Raw genomic sequence first — 19,965 nt, 5'->3', positions numbered from 1 at the left:
TCGCGATGCATGCCCCGTCCCATAACCATTCTATTGAAAGAGAAGTCAGCGTGTGTGTTCTGTAGTCTATCGTCAATTTTTATAAGTACCCAGATTGAAATTAATTGAAACAAATTAAGATTTTTGAAGTTTTTCAAAAGGCGCTTATTTAGTTTTCACTATAAGGAGACGCTAAGTAGCAATGGGCTGGTAACACCATACGGTCCTATTTCACTAGGACACCATGGCTGAGCCGCTAGTAGTTATTTGCAACAAATTGGTTGCGCAACCCGAGGTGAAGTACCCTTTATACAATTACGGGCTTTAATTTATATATGACAGGGGAACTAAACTCTGTGGTCAACAAGTACGTTGAGCTCACGATCTGGAGGTCTAGATTCGATTCCCGATTGTCGAAATCACAAGTCTTGTACTCCGGAAACGAAACTGTCGGGCGTTTGTTGTCAGGCTGGCACCTCATTGTCCGAAAGAAGATCATTCCTCGATTCGGAAGAGTGTGCTCATCAGTGGGACATTTTAGGCTGTTATACCCGACTACGGGTAAAAAGGAGGGTAATGTTTTTGACCGCTAAGTATGTATTTTATTTTGTAGTGGTAGGTACTTCACGCGTACTGACTTGTCCCAGGTTGTTCCCGCGCAGACCGTGCGCAGTTCAATGGGAACCTCATCAAGATCTTCAGCGGAGAGCTGGAGCGCACGCGGGAGGCCGGGGGCGCAGTCCCGGAGCCGCGCGCCGTCGCCGAGTGGAAGTTCCGCGAGCTCGACCGCGACCGCAGCGGAGCACTGCAGAAATCCGAGTACAGAGGGCTCAGGAGACTCATTAAAAAGGTAAGTTCTTGCGCTCTAGCATGGCGCGTATGACAGCTGGAGAGAAAGATATAAAGAACTGCCTAGTGAGAAAGAGACATTCCTACCAAGACTCTGCACTATTCTGACAGCTAAGTACTACCCATGGCGCTATTGATCAAAAGGGAAACTTTAAATATAATTGTCTCGCACCTATCAAACAACATAACATAACATGAGCTCATGCACGACTATATACCAATTGGGGTAGTCAGAGGAATATTCATCGCAAGATGAACTAAGTACCCACACCTCATCGAGCTTTCTGTTAGACCAATGTGATAGGTGGTGAGCCGTATCGCCGTCTATAACAGTCGAGCCGAGTGTGTTAGTGGAAACTGCAAGATAAATTAACAAACAATCAAACAATAATTTATGATTAACCATAATTGTATAGGTAGGTTAGTACTATAAAAGTAACTCTGTCTTATGTAAGTACGTTATAATAATACTAATATAGGGTAAAAATTGTATCCGGGCAAAAAGCGGGTCGAGTCGCTAGTTTGAATAAAATAAATGTAGATACTACCATATTTTTTTGCCGGCGTCCTTTAAGGTGGTGAAGCCGAAGAGGTGCGCGCGCGCATGGGCTCGCGGCTGCGACGGCGATGCGGACGGCGAGATCGCACGCGCCGAGTGGGTCGCCTGCCTCCTCGCCAACCCGGAGCCGCCTGCACCGGACTGTGAGTACTGAACTGAACTGACAATTAACATGTTATTATAATATATATTTATGTAAGTACTTACCTACCTCATTAAATATAGCTTGACTAGAATTACAACGAAAGGCCTGTCAGGAATACTTACTTACTAACTGTTCTGACAGCTGTCATTCTTGAATGTTACTATGGCAAGTAACATATTATTATATCAATGTATACTAATAAAGTAAGTACCTATCTATTTTTTTAGTTATTATAGCTTTTTCATTAAACTTTACATTCTAATCATAATAAAAAAAATATCACAATAGTTAGCTTGTTACATATGACTTCTGGGCAGGTCTATTCTGTCCTGAAGAAATAAATTATTTACCTATTACTTACTTACATAAAAACAAAGTATAATATAATAAAATTGCAAAATAAGTAGGCAAATATTTATTTAATAAGTACTAAACCAAAAGCGACAAGGGAGAATATAATCCATAACTTTTAATCGCATTCATTAAAAAATAAGCATATTGGTATACCTTTGACATTCACTGTTTGGCTAGAGAAATGGAGAAGTCTAAGCTAATCTACGTAAATTCGAACCTACCTAAAATAGTATTCAATTTCACTAAAAACTCTGTTATAAGTAAAAAACTCTTAATAATCAAAATAATTTATTCATAGCTCTCGAATGATGAGTAATAAATTCTTAGAACATCCTGATTCACGCGTAAATACGCTCCGAGTATTATATTAGTTAAATTATTTTACTGTCGCATTTGCAACTTGAAATTTTTAGTACCTACGGCGTGCTACATCAACTTATTAGGATATTAGATTAAAAAGAAAACAATGAGGTCCTGTCATTTATTTATTTATTTAGGTACACATATAGCAATACATATTAAACTTTTACAGACAACATTATAAATAGAAAGAAATACTTGGTATATAATTTATATAAGTATTTCCCTTTTATACTTCATACTTAGTCTCAAAAGCAACACTTATCGCTTTCAGCAGTTTCGACCAACTGAGTTCTATTTGTTCTTTCAAATAACCCTCTCAGACGACGCCTGTTATTTTCGCCAAATCTACAGTAAGCCGCACCGTCCGTCCATACTAACATTAACATTCTATTATTTAAACACAGACAAGTTTTTAGGCGACAGGACATGCCCTTAGAAACAAGCCTAAAAAGATAAAAAGCCATCCGGAATAAAGCGACTGAAAACAATTCGCATTCAAATGCATCTCTTCCCGGTCATATCGTAAGAACCGACTTCTAACATGATTGACTTATGGGCGAAGGGCTGGTAACCTATCGCACTTTTAATAGTTGCTCTGTCCATCTCAATAAGGATTACAGGCGTGAATCTATGTATGTTTGTAGAAAGCTGTATTTATTTATTTATTAAAAAATAGGAAGCTGAATGAAGGTAACCCTCCTATGAAAGGCATGCCTAACACCTCACTGGCATGTGAGAGGCTTTGTCATCGGGATCCGGGGGGGATTCAACCGCGATCTATTGCCGTTCTTGTGGTCAAAGGACCCACCGCATCTTGGCAAATAAAAAAAAAAAAACAAATAAAGGAGTGTATTCGTCGTATCGCCCTTATTTTTAGTATGCTGGACCTACTGCAGTGGGTGTTGATAATTTACACCCGTATTCTAATATGGTAACTCGAAATTTCCTCCACTCGACTCGGCCACAGCTGAGCATTTTGGTAATGTAGGTTGACATTTGTTTCATAAATGTTATCCTAGGTCTACCCCTTCCTCTCTTCCCTTCAATTTTTCCTTCTATAATGTTTGTTATAAATGAATCGTGTCGTATCAGGTGGCCAATCATATTTCCTCTCCGGTTCTCTATAGTCTTCAATATGGTTCTCTTTTCTTCAACTCTTTCCAGCACTTTTTCATTGACACCATTTCAGTCCAGCTTATACCCTCCATCCTTCGCCAACACCACATCTCAAACGCTTCCAACCTCTCTCTGTCTCTCTGTGTCATAGTCCACGTTTCACTTCCATAGAGTGCAATGCTCCAAATAAAAGAAACAAATAAAAGATAAGGTGCAGGTCGTGTCGTATCGGGAGGTGAAGGTTTTGGCGGGAAGAAGAGAGAAATGGCGGTTACTCCACCGACAAGAGCGCAGCTCTTAAATAGAGAGAGAGAGAGGTTGACATTTACATCTTCGACTTGAGGAGTCTAGCATATCATATCACCAACAGAAGAATACGCAAAGGATGACGTCATGCCTCCTCTCAACCTCACCAGCCAGAGTAAACTCGAGATAAGGTTGAGGCGCCGTCTGAGAATACCGATTTTGAGTTTGAGCTAAGTTCGAGGTCTTCCGAACTGAGGACCGAGTGGAGAAAGGTTAAAATTTTAAAATAAAATTTTAGTTAACATAGAATACGGATGTTTCTTGCTTGATGATGGATAATGAATACGTTCTATCTAGCAGCAGTAGTCTAAGCCAATTAAAAAGGATTTGATAGTGATCCGCGCCTATAATGTCTGCATTCCTAAAACAGTAAAGTAACGGAGACGTCTATAGCGACAAAAATACAATAAATTATTGTAATAATTATGTCCTATGAGAATAACAGTATACCTACAAAGGAACAACAGACTTTAAACCGTGTGTTCCACATTTACAATATGTTTTTCATTCAATCACTTGTGACGCTGTTTCACTTTATTATAATATTAGTGATTCAATAAAAATGCTAATGTTTCTCTAGAAATAGAAATATTTTTAACGGATTAATTCTACACTAATATTATGTTTAGAGGATTATTATACCTAACTCTATGAATAACCATATCCTACTACCTAGTCAGTATTGTATTATGTATACAAATGCGACAGTATTTCTTTCATACCTAAGTAGGTATCTTTCTTCTTTTACTAAAACTTTTGCGCTGGTATAATAAATATGTAAAATATATTTATATGACTGGCATATAAAAAGTCACCCTGACACGAAGAGACAATTTCTATCCAGAATTATTATTTCATTTCGTATAGGTAAGTACCCATGTTATACTTGGGTAGATGCTAAAAAATCCTTGTTATTGAATCTTAGGAATATTGATTTCCATTGCCATCCATTGAGATTGTTGTAAGTACCCTTCCTAGGTATCACGATGTGGTCAAACACGAACCGAAATAAAAACGAAAAGGATTTAAGTATCTTAACTTTTCGGTTTTATTGTTTTACCTTTGTACCTACCTGTTTTTGTCAGGGTCCTTAAACCACCTATGTATGTATAATCCTGCATGATCTGAAAATGTATGTGCAAACATAATAATAATATATAGTCTCTCTCCGCTTCTTCATGTCGTTGAACGCAGATGACAGCGGACCGGAACCGGAAAACGACTACACGGAGGAGGAACCACCGCCGGATCCCAGCTCAGGTACCTACCTATGATATACACGCCCCTAACCTTTAACGGAGTAGGCATCTTCTGAAGACAACTTGAAGCCACTTCACTGGCCTAACAAATATGTGGTAATAAATGTACAATACCCCGTCATAAATACTTAGCTTGATTCGAATGACAACAGGACAGAAAGATAGAGCCTAGTGCGAAAGAGACACATCAAGAAAACGTACTGTTCTGACAGCTGTCATTCTAATCAAACTATTACTAACAGGTTATACTTTTTGGGACGGCATAGTTTTATTTAAGTAGGTATGCATATCTTATGCTCGATGCGAGTCCCGTATGCAAATTGTTCCTAACTGGTTGTAGAAGGCTCATAATAATATTTACTGCTCGCCTACAGTGTTGCCGGGCATAATGAGAAACTCATTCGCTCCGGAGGGATCGGAGAACAGAAGAGAAGATGAAATCAACGACTGCCTCACTGATCGACAGGCGGTGTTGGATGAACAGGTCTGAGGGAAATTAATACTTTCGAATAATGGCGTAGCTAGGGGTGTGTTATCTAGGGGAACTGCCGTCCAGTTGAAGTAACTACAGAATAAACAGTTATTATTCCATGGTAGGCAAAGAAGTTTTTATAGCAGGCATTCCCTGGTTGCTCACCCTTACCCCAAGTCTAGCTACGCCAGCGCTTGCGAACCAACTTTTTAGTCAGATCGCGAAATTGCTTGTAATAATTCCAGTTGTTTTCTGAAGAAATACCTAGCTGGAGTACCTACCTACTGGCCAGTGCTATTTCAACAGGTCTGGTACCCACCATAGATCGTATTGTAGGTAGGTACTAAGCTGCAGGTACTAAGATTTTTTTACGTGCACATAAATGCGAAAAGTATTATATTTTGCATAATGAATATAATACTTACGACAAATTTGGTCTATTAGGAAACAGATTGCATAATTAGAAAAGAAAGTCCTTATTTACAAGAGTAATAAGTAATAGCTTAGCGAAACTTTTATCAACGATGCTTAATGCGAATTGTTAGAAGTACTTATTCAAATTATTAAAACGAATGCGAAATACTTTAATTAGGTGCCACATTTTTTATCATCATAAGTTTAGAATGATTTTTGGTGGTTACACATAAATAAGATCACGCCTCTTTTTCCGTTGGGGTAGGCAGAGATTACGTAATTCCACTTAGTACGATCCTGACACATCACCTTCACTTCCTCTACTCTCATGTGGTTATAACGAGGGGCCAAGTTCAAAATTTCCTGAATCTTCTGAGTGTGGTCAAGGTTTCTCGGACCCTCCTTACAGTTTTGTACGGACCAAACTCCAGAATACCGAGAATACCACATCGGCGCGTTACCGAATATTTGTAAACAATAAGGAAGTTTTAAATCAGACTTGTAATTTTTCTAGAAAGCGGGTGGTGCAGTCTTATATGTGCCAGAATGTACGGGCGACGGGCGGTATGCGCGGGCGCAGTGTTACAAGACAACTGGCTACTGCTGGTGCGTGCATCAGGACACCGGCAAGCCCATCCCGGGGTCTTCGGTCAAGGACCGGAGGCCTGACTGCGACGTGGCACCGCAACACGCCAGTCCGATGAGAGGTGATGTCTAAAAACCACGGAGAAATAATAAAAATGACGTAAACATACGTCATTGTCTAGAATGTACGTAGTACGATAAGGGCTAATCTTATTCACCTTATATTGTTCATTGTTTATTATTACGAACACTGCAATGATTTGTAAATGCTTCTCCCAAACTTTGTAAATAGCTGAGAAGAAAAAATATATTTTCACTACTTTACAAAAATCTCGATTTATTTTAGCTGTAGCCCAGAAGTAGGGACCTAAAAACCATTAAACATTTCAAGCAGTGTCTATAAAACGTCCTCTGTCAAATCGTGCCTCAGTGTCTCATTTTATACAATGGTCTCGCCTCACGCCAGTGCCAAGTCCAAACAGATAATGATGTTGGACCTACTTAATTTTTTACAGGTTGCCCAGAGCCGATAAAATCGAATTTCCTTCGAGACCTGATGAGCTTCTTCATAGCGAAGATGACGTCGTCTTCCAACGGGACTGGCCCAGGGTGCGTATCCTCATACTTTGCTCAAATGTGTTGTAATCATATGTATTTCGTTAAAACAGCTTAATCATCATCTGTCAGAATACTACATTTTATCCATAATGTGTTCCTTTAGCACTGGGCTGTACCTATACGTAGTACTTACTATTTTTGTCCGATGTATCTCTGAATACAATTGTAAAACCTTGTGGTAAAACTGTATTCATATTCCATAATTACTTATTAAATCAGCATTATAAACAGGGAACTAGTAAAATGGGGCGCATCAAAAGAAGAGCAGGCAGCCACATGGACTTACGTGATGTTAGACAAGGACAAAAACAAGGCTCTGGACAGGCGGGAGTGGAAGGCGTTCCACCAGCTGATAAGCAACGTGGAGCCACTCCGGCGGTGCGGCAGGAAGCTGCCTAGATACTGCGACGTCAACCATGACACCAGGATCAGCATCACCGAATGGATGGCATGCCTCGAAGTCAACCAAGCGTCGCAAGGACCCACGAGTAAGTTGAGATTTTGTTCCGATTATAAATAGCATTTCACGACAATTCGACACATTAAGTCTTAAATACTCCTGCCTAGATATGCATCGAACTAGTACGGGGGAAGCTCACTAGTAACCCTGGTACGAGTGAAGAAGAATGCAAATTGTCTTCTGTTATACGATAGAGTGGTAATTTGTCACCATATTGTTCACATCCGTATCTTCTAACTCACGTGTAGTTTTAATTGTTACAGCAGAAACTACGAAAGCACCTTCGAACCCTCGAAGAAAGGGGCCGAATCCCCTGGAGTCGTTCCTCAAAGCTGACGATTAACCCAACGAACGGTTCTTTAAGAGAACAAACCAACGAAAACAAACTTAGGAAATCCTGAACGTAATTCTATTTGTGCAAATAAATATTAACCTTGCTTTCAACAAAATTGAATGAGCCAGTATTGTGTGTGTGAAGTGTTATTTTAGCGAAAGACATTATAGTTATGGTAAACATAATGGGATGCCATAATGTCGCTACATGTGCACCACAGTAGAGGATGGACCACAATCGGTGCGTACAGTTAAAAGGACAATGGGCGATTGTCCAAGAACCTCCACTGATGAGACTTGCATTTAATGAAAGCTTATGCTTTCCCTATGATTCTTAATCTTCCCCTTTATTTTATTTTTTTATATTGTGATATATAATTATTCATGTAGACTTAGGTATTCAGCAACAAACCTTGAGTAGATTTTTGTACACTAATGTACACAATTTATCATATTTATAGCCAGGACAAACATGACCATAGAAAATGTACCCCGGGACAGAATCTGATAGAATTGTGCCAGAATCATAGGGAAAGCATAAGCTTTCATTACATGCAAGTCTCACCAGTGGAGGTTCTTGGACCAAGTTCCATACAGTTTTGCCCATTGTCATTTATCCTTGGTATATCGTCAACAACTGCAACTGGATGGATATTCGAACAACGGAAATTTATCATTCCGGTGAATGCAAAATTATCTTAGAATCCTGGTTTTAACTGATCCAGTTCTAACTAGATATTTGCAAAAACAAAAAGTTGTACGATATTTGCAAATGATATTGTCCGGTGTCCGAAGGTTCAACTACAATGTTGATGAACCACTTTTCCCATGTTCAACCACGCCACAACTAAATAGAATAGTAGTGCCGTTGATAGGAAAAAACAATCAACACATTCAAGAGTGTGCACTTGAATCTGTAAAAGAAAGTTAAATTAGATAGTTTTTCGTTAAGTCTCTATTGAATCACTAGTGCGCAGTGGTAGACTTGCTAAACTTTACGTGAACAAATAAAGATATACGTTCATCTCCAATTATTTAATCCGATCCGATCATTGGATAGTTTGCCAGGTCAAAGATAAAGTATGAAATTCTGATCACTAAATAAAGACAGATCTACTAAAGGTGACAAAAAACGTTTTTTCTATTATATTTTTTATGAATTATAAAAAAGAAAATGTGACAAAATGTCACATTTTTTGTGACGTCACAGGTTGCTTTAGTAAAAAATGACTGGTTTGACTAGTTGAAAACTACCCTATTCGAATGTCCCTGGATATATTTGGCGACTGTATTGTCTGTGGGTGCTACCACTTCACAAAAGTAATATAGCGTAAAAAGGCGGTTCGGAGCGTAATTTGTAAGCAACGTCGCGCCTGATTTCTGTGTCAACGGGTGTTTACAAACTCAAAGATGAAAAATGTGAAGTTTTTCTATCGTGTGGGTTGTGAGGTGGAGTAATTACTAAGTTCCCGCCCTCAGACCGCTCTCGGCACCACCACTGCGCGTATTGAGCTTATGAGCTGAAGTCAGTAACAATGGACTTAACTAATTTAACAAAAAAGTGCGAAAAGTATACCGTTATAATATCGTAATTAGGTTTAGATCTTCTCGTAGATGTACTAAAGAAGCAATTAATTTATTAATTTATACAGACTTGTACTAGTCTTGTAATATGTCGAACGTCTCGTAACTCAGTGGCCTAGGTAGAAAAACTTTCTATCAAAATATTGTTACACGGGAACTTAATATTTAGAGATCAATTTCTATGAAGAGTTATCTTCTGGTTATCATCTTCATAGAATTGGATTTACATTATTTTGGTTTCCAAATAATGCTGTAGTAGGCAAATTACCTACTTATGTTCTAATTTACGTATTAAGATATTGTGTTGTATAGCATTTTTGTTGTATTTGTAATCTGACTCACACATAAATATTTGAAAACCTGATTAAACAATGTTAATTCATCACAAGTACCTAACAACAGATGTTAAACGTTTCACTTCAAAATATTCATGTTATTTTAAGAGTATTTATAGATTTAGGTGTCGTTGGTGTGAAATGTAAGAACTATGTGATATTTTTAATTATATTTTTTATTTCTAAATAAATAATTTAATACTTCAAAATTTAACTAGTTTGTTGTTGAACTACTGCGCCACAAACACACTAATATAACATATATAATTTATTATGGATTAGTACACAAATTTAACCATGATTGCGGCGGCGAGTATTCAATCGCCGTTGGGCGGAAAGTTAGTAGTAAGTACTGATTTTTTGTATTCGTCGATGGTTTCGGTGAGGATTTTCTGGAAGATTCCCTCGAAGATCTGGCTCTTGACCTGCGCCTCGTCACTGTGCAGCGTGGTCCATTCGGGCTCGCAGCGCCGCCACTCCGCGAACAAGATGTCGTCGATGTGGTCCGAGCGCCGCGCGCCCACTCCTGGAAATCAAATACCGACACGTTATCATGCAATATTTCTATCGTGTGGGTTAAAAGGTGGAGTACCAACCCCAGCAACCCTGGTGTCAGGGTTATTATCGAGCCGCCAAAGGCCCCTGACACGGCTCATCTAACGGCTTAACGCGCCTTCCGAAGCACGGATTATTTTACTTTCAGACAATCAGGTGATCAGCCTGTAATGTCTTAAGCAGACTAGGGATCACAAGTTGATTTTTGTCATACGTCCCCACCAGCATTCGAACCCGTGACCCGGAAGTCCCGTCAGGAGATCGTGAACTCTACGCTCAACCACTGGATCACAGAAGCCGTTCATGCAATACTTATGTACAGTCTGTAGTACACTCTGTCAATGATTTTATACATACGCGTAGTCCCACCCGTATCCTTGCTTGCAATGTCAGACGTGGGCCAGCCTATTAGTGATTTTTGACAATGTTTCTACCGGAAATCGAATCCTACATCCAGACCGTAAGCGGAACGCTTTAAGTCTAACCACTAGACGAGAGAGGCTGGTTAGAGTATATTTTACTACGGTCTAACAAATGTACACAATAGGGTATTTGACCGGGTTAAAGATAAATTATAAAATGCTAATTTAGAAATAGAAGCCAGTCTAAAATGATCAAAAATCAATCTCATTTTGCTTCTCGACTTATTTTCAAATTTTATTTATGAAATATGTCATTCAGTCAATACAATAGAATAGTATTTCCATACAAACTCCAAAGGAAACTTTCGTTTTGATGTTTCGTAAAAAGTATCTCATTTGACTAGGTTGTCAAGTAGCGTATTGTTGACTCTTTTAATCATATTGGGATTGGGATCATTCAGATCCATTAAGATGTTAAGTAACATTTACCTGAGACGATGGTAGGTGAAGCGCCAGCTAAGACTTCTTTCAGATCTGCTGCTGTTTTCTTGACGAGCTTGTCAGTATTGAGCGGTGGTTTCTGCGGGAGGAGGTTGCACGCGTCCCAGGGCCGGTCGCTTAGATCCGCTTTGTGTTTAGCGACGGACTCCTTACAGAAGTCTTGTAGGAACAGTGCATAGGCATCGGTGGGTTCGACGGACACGCTCACGGAGTCCGTCAAGTGCCTATACACCTTCTCTTCGACGCTGTCGTCGCCGAGGAACTTGCGCGGGGGCGCGGCGACCCGCGGCTCCGCGGGCGGCGTGTACGGCGGCGGCGGCTTGTCCGGTATCTCCCGGACGACTAGAAGTTGACACTGCTGTTGCTCCAACGCTTTAATCTGGAAAATTTAAATACACAATTACACATACCTTTATATGCTATTATATATGTACCCTATTATATTTGTACCCTTAATATACACTTGGGAACTGAAATTTAACGTTTTGATTAAATTTTGATTTAAGACAACTGGTGACAATTATTTTCCTTTTTTAAGTAATGTTAGGATATTTCTTTGACTACCGATTCTTAAATGTACATGATATAAGTAATACACCCATATTTAGCTGTAAACCGGCTACTTTACATAAGATAAATCAAGCTTTAAATACGGCTCTCTTCCACCCAAGTGATTGTCGAGTTATATAAATTATATCTTCAAGAGACTCGGCTTTTTACTAAAATTCGCAAAAAACATCCTTGAATAAAAAATAAAGCAAAATAAAACAATGTAGTTAGAACAAAACTTACAGTTACAATGACTTTTTCAGTCCTAAGATAGTTAAACATGACGAACGTAATAAATAATATAAAGTGAAAGCAACTAAGTAGGTGGGAATATTCTTTAAATTAAACAACGCTCAAAAACGGGTTCTTTTAAATGAGGATATGAGACTCCCGATATTTCGACACTGTTGCAAGTGCCATAATCACGGGATGACTGATGAGATTGGAGTGGAGTAGGTAGATCCATAATTTTCTACGGGCAGACATATCTGTCTACCCTCTTTCTTTGCCGCTTGTTTATGTTTTTGATATCGGAATGTTCGGAACCATTTGAACTCGCACCAAACTCACTACGACAAACCGCACTCACTGTGTTCTCACGTTTTTTCACCACATTAGGCCGTTTCAAGCTTTTTACAACACCTACTACTGGATTCCACATGCTCGATAATTTGAACCCGTCAATAGCCTCTTTTACGAGTCTGGGGATGTAATGACGTTCTGTCGATAATATTTGTGGATTGTTAAACTCGATCCAGTGGTTAGGGCCCGACTCCAGTACGTGCTCAGCTATAGCAGATTTCTGCACGTCGTTTTTCTTCATGGCACTAATATGTTCTTTAATCCGGCAAGAAATAGACCGTTTTGTTTATCCGATGTACGAACTACCACAACTACAGTCTATTTTGTATACGCCGGGGCTCTCAAACGGAAAACAGTCTTTCGAGGAACGTAGACTGTGCGATTTTCTTTGAACAGGTAAATATAGTTTTTATTAAATATTTACTCAAACTATTTCCTATCTTATCGGTAACTCCCTTCAGATATGGAAAAAATGCTGGCTGACGTTCAACCCTGGGTACGGTCGTCTTGACTTTTGGTTTTAGCCGCAAGGCTCCAACATCTATCCTATAACCATTGTTGCGAAGCACCTCCTGTACATGGCTAATTTCAGCGTCTATGTGCTCATTATCATATGCTCGGTTGGTTAAAGATGTTACTACCGCATTCAAATGACTCGAGACTCGAGAGTGCCATCTGCTCTAACTGACACTTTAACATCCACACTTAACGGCACTTGCAACAGTGTCGAAATATCGGGAGTCTCATATCCCCATTTAAACGCGGTAAGAACCCGTTACTATGTGCTTTAATTATGATAATAACCGCGTAAACTTAAAACAATGTATAAACAACGCTTTCCAGTAAAGCGTATGAAGTAATAGTTTGTACAAACCTCTCTCTCGATAGCCAGCTGCTGCCGACGTAGCTCCTCCGCTTCGGTCTGCGCCGGCGCCGCGAGAGACGCCAGTGATGACACTATCGCCGGGCTGCCCAGGCTCGTTTCTGTAATCGGACACTCAATAAAAACTTATTTCAAACCAATGATTAAGTAAATGCGTATAACATGTCTTCGTTACTTTACCTGAAGTTGCTGTTGTTGATGAAGACTTTGGAATCAAGGTTTTAGGTGAGTCAGTCTCGGTGGCTGCCACCGCGCCGGCGGGTACGGGCAGCGGTCCGGCCTGAGTCGCGATTGTCATTGCGTCCTTGCCTTTCAACGCCTGAGTTTTCACTGAATTGTTGTATTTATCACATGGCGACAACATTTCGTCATCGAACGTATCACAACTTTGTGTCGCCGCAGAGTTGGGGTTGACGTTGCATACTGTTGTCATCGTGGATGTACTTTGATACGTATTAACCTCACTCGCATTTATCATAGGTTCCGGAGCTACGGCCTGGTTGGTTTCGGAAGGCTCCTCCATCTCTGGCGAGTCCCTCGGCGACTTCTCTTCTTCCACAAGCCCTTTGTAATATTGGTCGAATTCTTCCACCAGGCTACGGGCTGTGGACGGCGAAGAAGATCGCTCCTGATCACGGTTTTTAATTTGATCTATAAACTTTTCAACAATGTCGCTCTCACTCAAGGCGTTGTGACAGCTGTTGGCCGAGTTAACTACGCTCTTTAACGCTTCTTCATTCACTTCATATTGTTTGCCACTACTAAATATCTCAGGAAGCGACAGATTGTGGAATAATATATTCAGATAACCACCATCAACGGCTACGAAGTTGTCGGCGGCCGTGTCGGTGGCCTCGTCCACCAGTACCGAGCCCAGCAGGCTGTCCCCGGTCTGCACGCACTTCTCCGCGCTACTGCTCACATCCACCGGCACTAAGGGTACGATGGGCGCAATAGGCACACTGGGGACTACTAGTGCTGATTCGGATTTGGGCCGTGACGTTGTACTTTCGTCACAACCGCTACTCGACAAATCAAAGCATTTGAGAGGAGCTGTAGATCGGTCACTAATTAAATTCCTCTTCAACTTTCTCTTTCCGAGGAGGATCTGGTCCACAGTGACGTTATTCTTTAAATTCAATTCTATATTCTTCTTGGTCTTCATAAGCGCTACTTTGCGCTTTTCCGACAGAGCCAACAACGCTTTACGCATACGTTGCATTTCGCCACATTCATGCTGAAGTTTAAGCAAAGCTCCGCGTTGTTTTTTCTTTAGGGTGGGTATGTCAATGTTGTCTTGCTTCTTTTTATTTTCTAACCAGAGTATTTGCGATTTAGTGAAATCCTTTAAAGCATCCTCTCGCATTTTCAAAACAAATAAGAGATTTTTGGCTCTCCTTTGCTCATCGCGGATGAGTAAATTGAGCTGAAATAATGCAAATTAACAATACAATTTCAACATTCGCAAGACATTTTATAATAAATTTAATTCTAATAGTACAATGTTACAAGTTATAAAAGTAACGCTAAGAATAATAATAATAACTTTCACCGTATTATCATTAACAAATCACGAGTGCGCATGATGAGAGAGAGTTATACAATGAATTAATAGGTACGCAAATATGCAGCATTGCTCAACAAAATGTTTACAGTATAAAGAATAACACTTACCAGACAAAGACTCTTGGATGCCATTGTCTCAGTGTCGTCGATATTCGTGCCATTTTCCAGATCCGAAAAGAACGAATTGTATTCTGGATTTTTAATATCGAATCCAGATTTGCTCACCCAATTTTCCACTTTCTTGTTACGGAAGCATTTGTCAGATAACGAGCAACTTTCCAAATATTGTAATGATTCAAAAAACGAATCTATAAAATTAAGTTCCCTCTGGAACTGCTCACAAATATAGTCGCTTTGCAACAAGCCGTTAGTAACTCTTATCGTGCTAATTATCTCCGAAGGTTTCACTAATTTACTACTATCGAAGACATAGGAATAATTATGTGAATTGATTGTATTTAAGTTGTTGGAATACTTAGAATTTGTGTTATTCTTTTTCTTATCTGCATTATCTCGCTTCGGTGGTTTACTTAAAGCTTTTGTGTTGATTTCTTTCTTTAAAACAGTCATCACACTCATAGGATAATCTAACCCACTGCATGCAGCATCATATACAGGTTCCTCCTTGTTACCAACCACCTGGAAGTCTATCTCCTTCTTAGTTGTATAAGTCAGCGTGGCTCGCCCTATAATGTATGAAGTACTCATTGAGTGACTGCACACGGCGCTAGACTTCTTGTCGTCCACGCGTGTAGTTATCTTCATTGACGGTAATTGGAGATCTGGTAAAGATTGACTATGCAGCCTGACTATATCTTCTTTGGAAATATCACTTTTCTCTTTCAAAAGCGTTACATTTGGTATGTCAAGACTATCAAACAACGCTTTTTGCATAAAATCGGTTTGAATATTCGAGTCCCGTTTCTTAATAGTTGCCAATTCGATTTCAGTAACAACATCAATCTTCGACGGTTCAGGATCAGTGCCCACACTCATATCACGTGACTCAAAATTGTTTTCTGTTTCTGTGCTACAATTTATTTTATCTAATTTCGGTGTAGTGGATAGAAGCCTATCTTGTGATATTCCAGTTTCGAGTATACTTTTCGCGTGCTGGTTTACAAGAGGAACATGTATCATAGGAGCAGCTCTGCCCCTGGTTCCTCTCGGTATTTCTTTCAAAACATTTCCTTTATTGTTGCCTTGGTTGGGTTTAGATCTATCTACAGTTGATTTCGGCGTTATATCGATTGTCATGTTCTCAGTCAATTTATTCTTGATCAAAAGTATTTCTTTCTCACTTACACTTGGTCGAACTACGCTTTTGCTTATGCTAATTTTGCTTGCAGTATTGGCACTTTTATTATTTCGTGTATTTTCTGAAACAAAAGTGGAATACCTGTTAGTAAACATGTAAACTGATTTTTTAGATGTTTTTTTGGCTTGAAAGCTGCCGCTACCGGTATAAAATAGGACTGATTCTATAACCGGAAATCTTAACTGTTACCAATATACCTTTAAATCATTTTTTTTAAATACGCTGAAACCGACAGTTGTAGGTTCGAGACAAATTCTTCGGAGTTTGGCTTATCATCGCGAGTTCATAAAAATCCCGTAGAAAAAAGATTTCTCCCGAATTTACTATCCCGAGCAACTTTGACCTCATAATTAACAATACAACGAAGAATTAATTAAGTAGGTACCCAAATCGGTCAAACCATTCTTAACTGATATTCCGTCATCATTATGTAAGACGTGTTTCACTGACTATGTTTCACTTTACATTGAATAATTGACATTTATTTAGACATTTTTAGGGAAAAACAATAATATTTATGTTCTAATAGATTTCATTTGCTGCGTAGATTGACAGCCAAACAATTTTAATTTCAATTGCGTCATTTGAAATGAATAACTAGAGTCTATTCTGAGAACTGAAGCGATCTCTTTGAAATTAAAACAATTAACTTATAAATGACATAAAAACATCACAGCAAAAGGTCTCCAATGTCTTATGTATTTTTTCTGATGGTTTATATTCGCAATGGAAACAGGCTCGCCCCCTTATTACAAGGGACTTAAGCTTAGCTGGCGAGAAGTGGGTGGACTATACACGTCCGCCCACCCATTCGGGGATACAGGCGTGGTGCTGTTGTTCAGATTCACAAAATATTCCATGAATTTCGCGAATGCTAATACGAATACCAATTCCCAGAAAAGTCCGAATATATTTGAATTCGAAGAGTTACATCAATAAAAATGAGTCCACATGCCATGGCTTTCGTGGACGGCCTGTGTTGCTTTATGTGTAAAACATATTAACTTCAACAGCACTTACGCGACTGATAAGAGTTGACAAGTAGAACAGAAATTTAAAAATCATCTTTTTCTGGTAAGTATCTGATAAAACCGAGTTTTCACAATAAGAGTACTCTCGTTCCGAGTGTTGTCGGATAATTACTCGGATGCTACACGCTCGTAGCATGTAAACTTAAGACCTGGTAGGACATCGACATTACTTCGCATCGGCATCCAATCAGAGTTGACCAAGCAGATATACGAGTGCACTGGGTCAGAGAGTACTGAGAAAAGAGAGAAAACCCGGCTTTTAATAAAATATTGTTATAGGCTGTTATGGAAAATATTTCTTACCTCTGTCCTTGATATAACGATTTTTATATTCTTGTGTGTTAGTTTTGGATTCTATATTTTGAGTTTTAGTTTTGCGGAGGGGTTTTGATGAGTCTGCAATATTTTTATTAATAAAAGAAGGTTTGGCACTCGGTTTGGTATCCTGTTTTTGAGGATCTAGAAAGAAAGAAAAATGTATTAAAAGAAAGTATGTAAATATTTGCAAGTTGCATGCAACTCTTTATTCATCTACATTTTATATAATATATATGTATTGTAAGTAGCTATATAATAGTTAAGAGTGTTTATCTGCAATTTATGTTATAATGATGATTGAAATAATGCTTGATTGCAGTTACGTAACTTACATCTGCTTATGTCAGAGCAATGTGAACTACTGTAATTGCTTCTCCTTGTTGGTGAGTCTGGTTTTACATTGGGCCGATTCACCCTGTGAGACCTGACTGGTGATGATCGAGAGGATACTGGCTTGCTAAGATCCCCCCGGGCTGTAAGTAATTGTGGCAAAATTATTGTTACACATCAATTATAGCATATTTTCAACCGCTTGGGTAACCCGTAAAACACCCCAAATGAATTGAAAGAAACAAAATACATTATTACAGTAAATTTTTTGAAAATTTAAATCCAGTTCTCTTAATAATTTCACCAGAAAAGGCTAAAACCATAGCCCATACAAAATTGACCAAAATGTTTCTAAATGTGGGAGCCTTCCTCTTACATTACACAGATCAAATTTTGTGAGCAAATAAAATCCTGTGTCACAGCTCCCTCATTGCCTACTTCCCTGCTCTGTGTGCATCACATTTGTAAATAAGGGCACTCACTAAAATAACAGTCATGTATAATGACAGTTAAAACAATCCTTATTTTGTTTACATATGTACATATATTGCAAGCATTTCAATTTGTGCTATATGTGGTAAGGAAATAAGGTCATACAGCTAGTACGAGAGTTATTCATGTCATGGCAGTGATAATTAGTTGAAAGATCAAAGATTATAAGTCGCTAACTGAATATTATTTCAATATTCGAAAAGGAGATCGGTACTTGAATTCTCAACCTCACAATGGAAATTGTATTAATAGGTACATAATGTGCAGTCTTCTTCTTTTATCATGTGGATTGTGACCCTGGTAACCATCATGATAATGTGCAGTAGATATAAAGTTTCACCACATAATCAACAATCTAAATGATCCGTTCTCCACAGGATTTGAATAGGGGGTGGCCTTTAGGTTCACATTCAAAATGAAAAATTAGATAGAGGGACTTAGCTAAATCGCCTACCAGAGAAACACCACAATGTATGTTCAACAATTATTTATGGTTTAGGATAACAATTACAGATGGGACAACAAGAAATGATGATATAAGATGTTTATGGTGTGGGTGATTATTATCTTCATAATTCCAACTCTAATCTTAAAGCATGTTAACAAGACATGGTTAAGTGAAATTATGCTTTCTATTAAGCACTTTGTTACTTAGTAAAATGCAAGTCTATCTTCATAGAAGTATAAAGCAATACATACAATAGGCAGGGATATCACCCTCTTCATCTTCAGAGATGGTAACAATTTTCCTCTTAGAGTATGCGGAGCACATTGGTTTTTCTGAAGCTCCCAAATTATTTTTTAATGAACGGAATGTTTTCATTATATTGTCCTGTTCATTCATTGCAACAATCCGTCTTAGACGTGGCTGCAGTATATAAGAGTCCTTCTGTGGCCATTCTGCTGTAAATGGCATATGCTCAATAAAAAATTGTTTCATATAGCATTTTATTTTTAAATTAAAAGTTTCTTTTATTTTGAATTTCACTTTTATAGCATGTTCAGAACCATATACAAATGATAAGGTTTAAAGTAAATTAGTGAGTAGGTATGGGTATTGTGTTTAAGCAACTTAAGCAAATAGTAGTTTATAATAACCTTTTTAGTTATAAGCTAATGTTAAATCTGAACTTTGCTAGGTAAGCTGGGAGGGTCAGAGAGTTAAATGCTAACCAAGCTAAAACCAAGAAAATAAGAATGCATGGATTTTATGTTTATTAAACTGATTATTTTATGTGTTTTACTGCCGATACAAAAAAGGAAGCAGGTAGGTACGCTACACCTTTCTATCACCGAGTTGATTTGCTAAGTGAGTACCTACCTGCTGGGTATAATGCAAAAAAACAATGATCACTTACCCTTTGCGTCAAAGTCGAAGTCCGGCAATTTAGTGTACTTAACCACCGTATTATTTGGCTTTACACTTACAGGAAAATTGGAATTTTTAATTTGAAGAAAAAGACTGCACAAATTGAAATCGACTTTGGACGAAGTCGAAGCATCCATTTTCATGGACACTTACAGATCTTTTGCACATTAAATTTTACATTCATTCTACATGAATAACCAAAAATAATTGATACTTATACAATAAGATGTAAGCACGGTAGTCTGTGCTATGAATTATCTTACATTTTGATTTTATTTTGGAGCGGCGGCAGAAGATTGCTGTCAATTTGGATCGAACCGAGATCTATCTACAGGCCAGCCCATGCCTACATGCCTAGCCAAAATACTACCTACGTTC

The 19,965-nt window shown here is 38.7% G+C and overlaps 2 protein-coding genes across 9 annotated transcripts in view; one reads left to right on the top strand and one right to left on the bottom strand.

Moving 5' to 3' along the window:
- Positions 1-9,940, top strand: part of LOC126379960 (SPARC-related modular calcium-binding protein 1) — a 21,231-nt gene extending 11,291 nt beyond the window's left edge. The window contains exons 5-12 of one of the 5 annotated variants that reach the window (XM_050028998.1): positions 627-829; positions 1,404-1,530; positions 4,833-4,931; positions 5,305-5,414; positions 6,331-6,523; positions 6,917-7,010; positions 7,251-7,507; positions 7,728-9,940. In XM_050028998.1, coding sequence (XP_049884955.1) covers positions 627-829; positions 1,404-1,530; positions 4,833-4,931; positions 5,305-5,414; positions 6,331-6,523; positions 6,917-7,010; positions 7,251-7,507; positions 7,728-7,822 — 1,178 coding nt within the window. In that variant the 3' untranslated portion in view covers positions 7,823-9,940. The remainder of the gene's footprint in view (positions 1-626; positions 830-1,403; positions 1,531-4,832; positions 4,932-5,304; positions 5,415-6,330; positions 6,524-6,916; positions 7,011-7,250; positions 7,508-7,727) is intronic. The other 4 variants (XM_050029000.1, XM_050029001.1, XM_050028999.1 and 1 more) reach the window with 4 other exon arrangements.
- Positions 9,890-19,965, bottom strand: LOC126379957 (uncharacterized). 4 transcript variants are annotated; one of them, XM_050028992.1, is made up of 9 exons: positions 19,577-19,965; positions 18,918-19,121; positions 17,729-17,869; positions 17,382-17,537; positions 14,838-16,108; positions 13,344-14,589; positions 13,155-13,264; positions 11,138-11,528; positions 9,890-10,257 (listed from the first exon to the last, which is right to left on the bottom strand). In XM_050028992.1, exons 1-9 carry the CDS (start codon positions 19,728-19,730, stop codon positions 10,049-10,051), a joined length of 3,882 nt encoding a protein of 1,293 aa, XP_049884949.1. In that variant the 5' UTR covers positions 19,731-19,965; the 3' UTR covers positions 9,890-10,048. The 4 variants fall into 4 exon arrangements, with proteins under 4 accessions (XP_049884949.1, XP_049884950.1, XP_049884951.1 ...); XM_050028993.1 differs by having other exon boundaries at positions 18,918-19,118; XM_050028994.1 differs by lacking the exon at positions 18,918-19,121 and having other exon boundaries at positions 19,577-19,964.

Source organism: Pectinophora gossypiella, chromosome Z (genome assembly GCF_024362695.1).
Source record: "Pectinophora gossypiella chromosome Z, ilPecGoss1.1, whole genome shotgun sequence".
Classification (NCBI taxonomy): Eukaryota; Metazoa; Arthropoda; class Insecta; order Lepidoptera; family Gelechiidae; genus Pectinophora; species Pectinophora gossypiella.
This window is presented reverse-complemented; position numbering and strand designations above follow the sequence as displayed.

What these genes read in the sequence shown, in the direction of transcription:
- LOC126379957 (XM_050028992.1), bottom strand. Translation starts at nt 19,730, where the DNA reads ATGAAAATGGATGCTTCGACTTCGTCCAAAGTCGATTTCAATTTGTGC. An exon ending in GGGTGATATCCCTGCCTATT is followed by an intron (nt 17,870 to 18,917) that starts GTATGTATTGCT and finishes AATTACTTACAG; the next exon opens with CCCGGGGGGATCTTAGCAAG. An exon ending in CATCCAAGAGTCTTTGTCTG is followed by an intron (nt 14,590 to 14,837) that starts GTAAGTGTTATT and finishes GCATTATTTCAG; the next exon opens with CTCAATTTACTCATCCGCGA.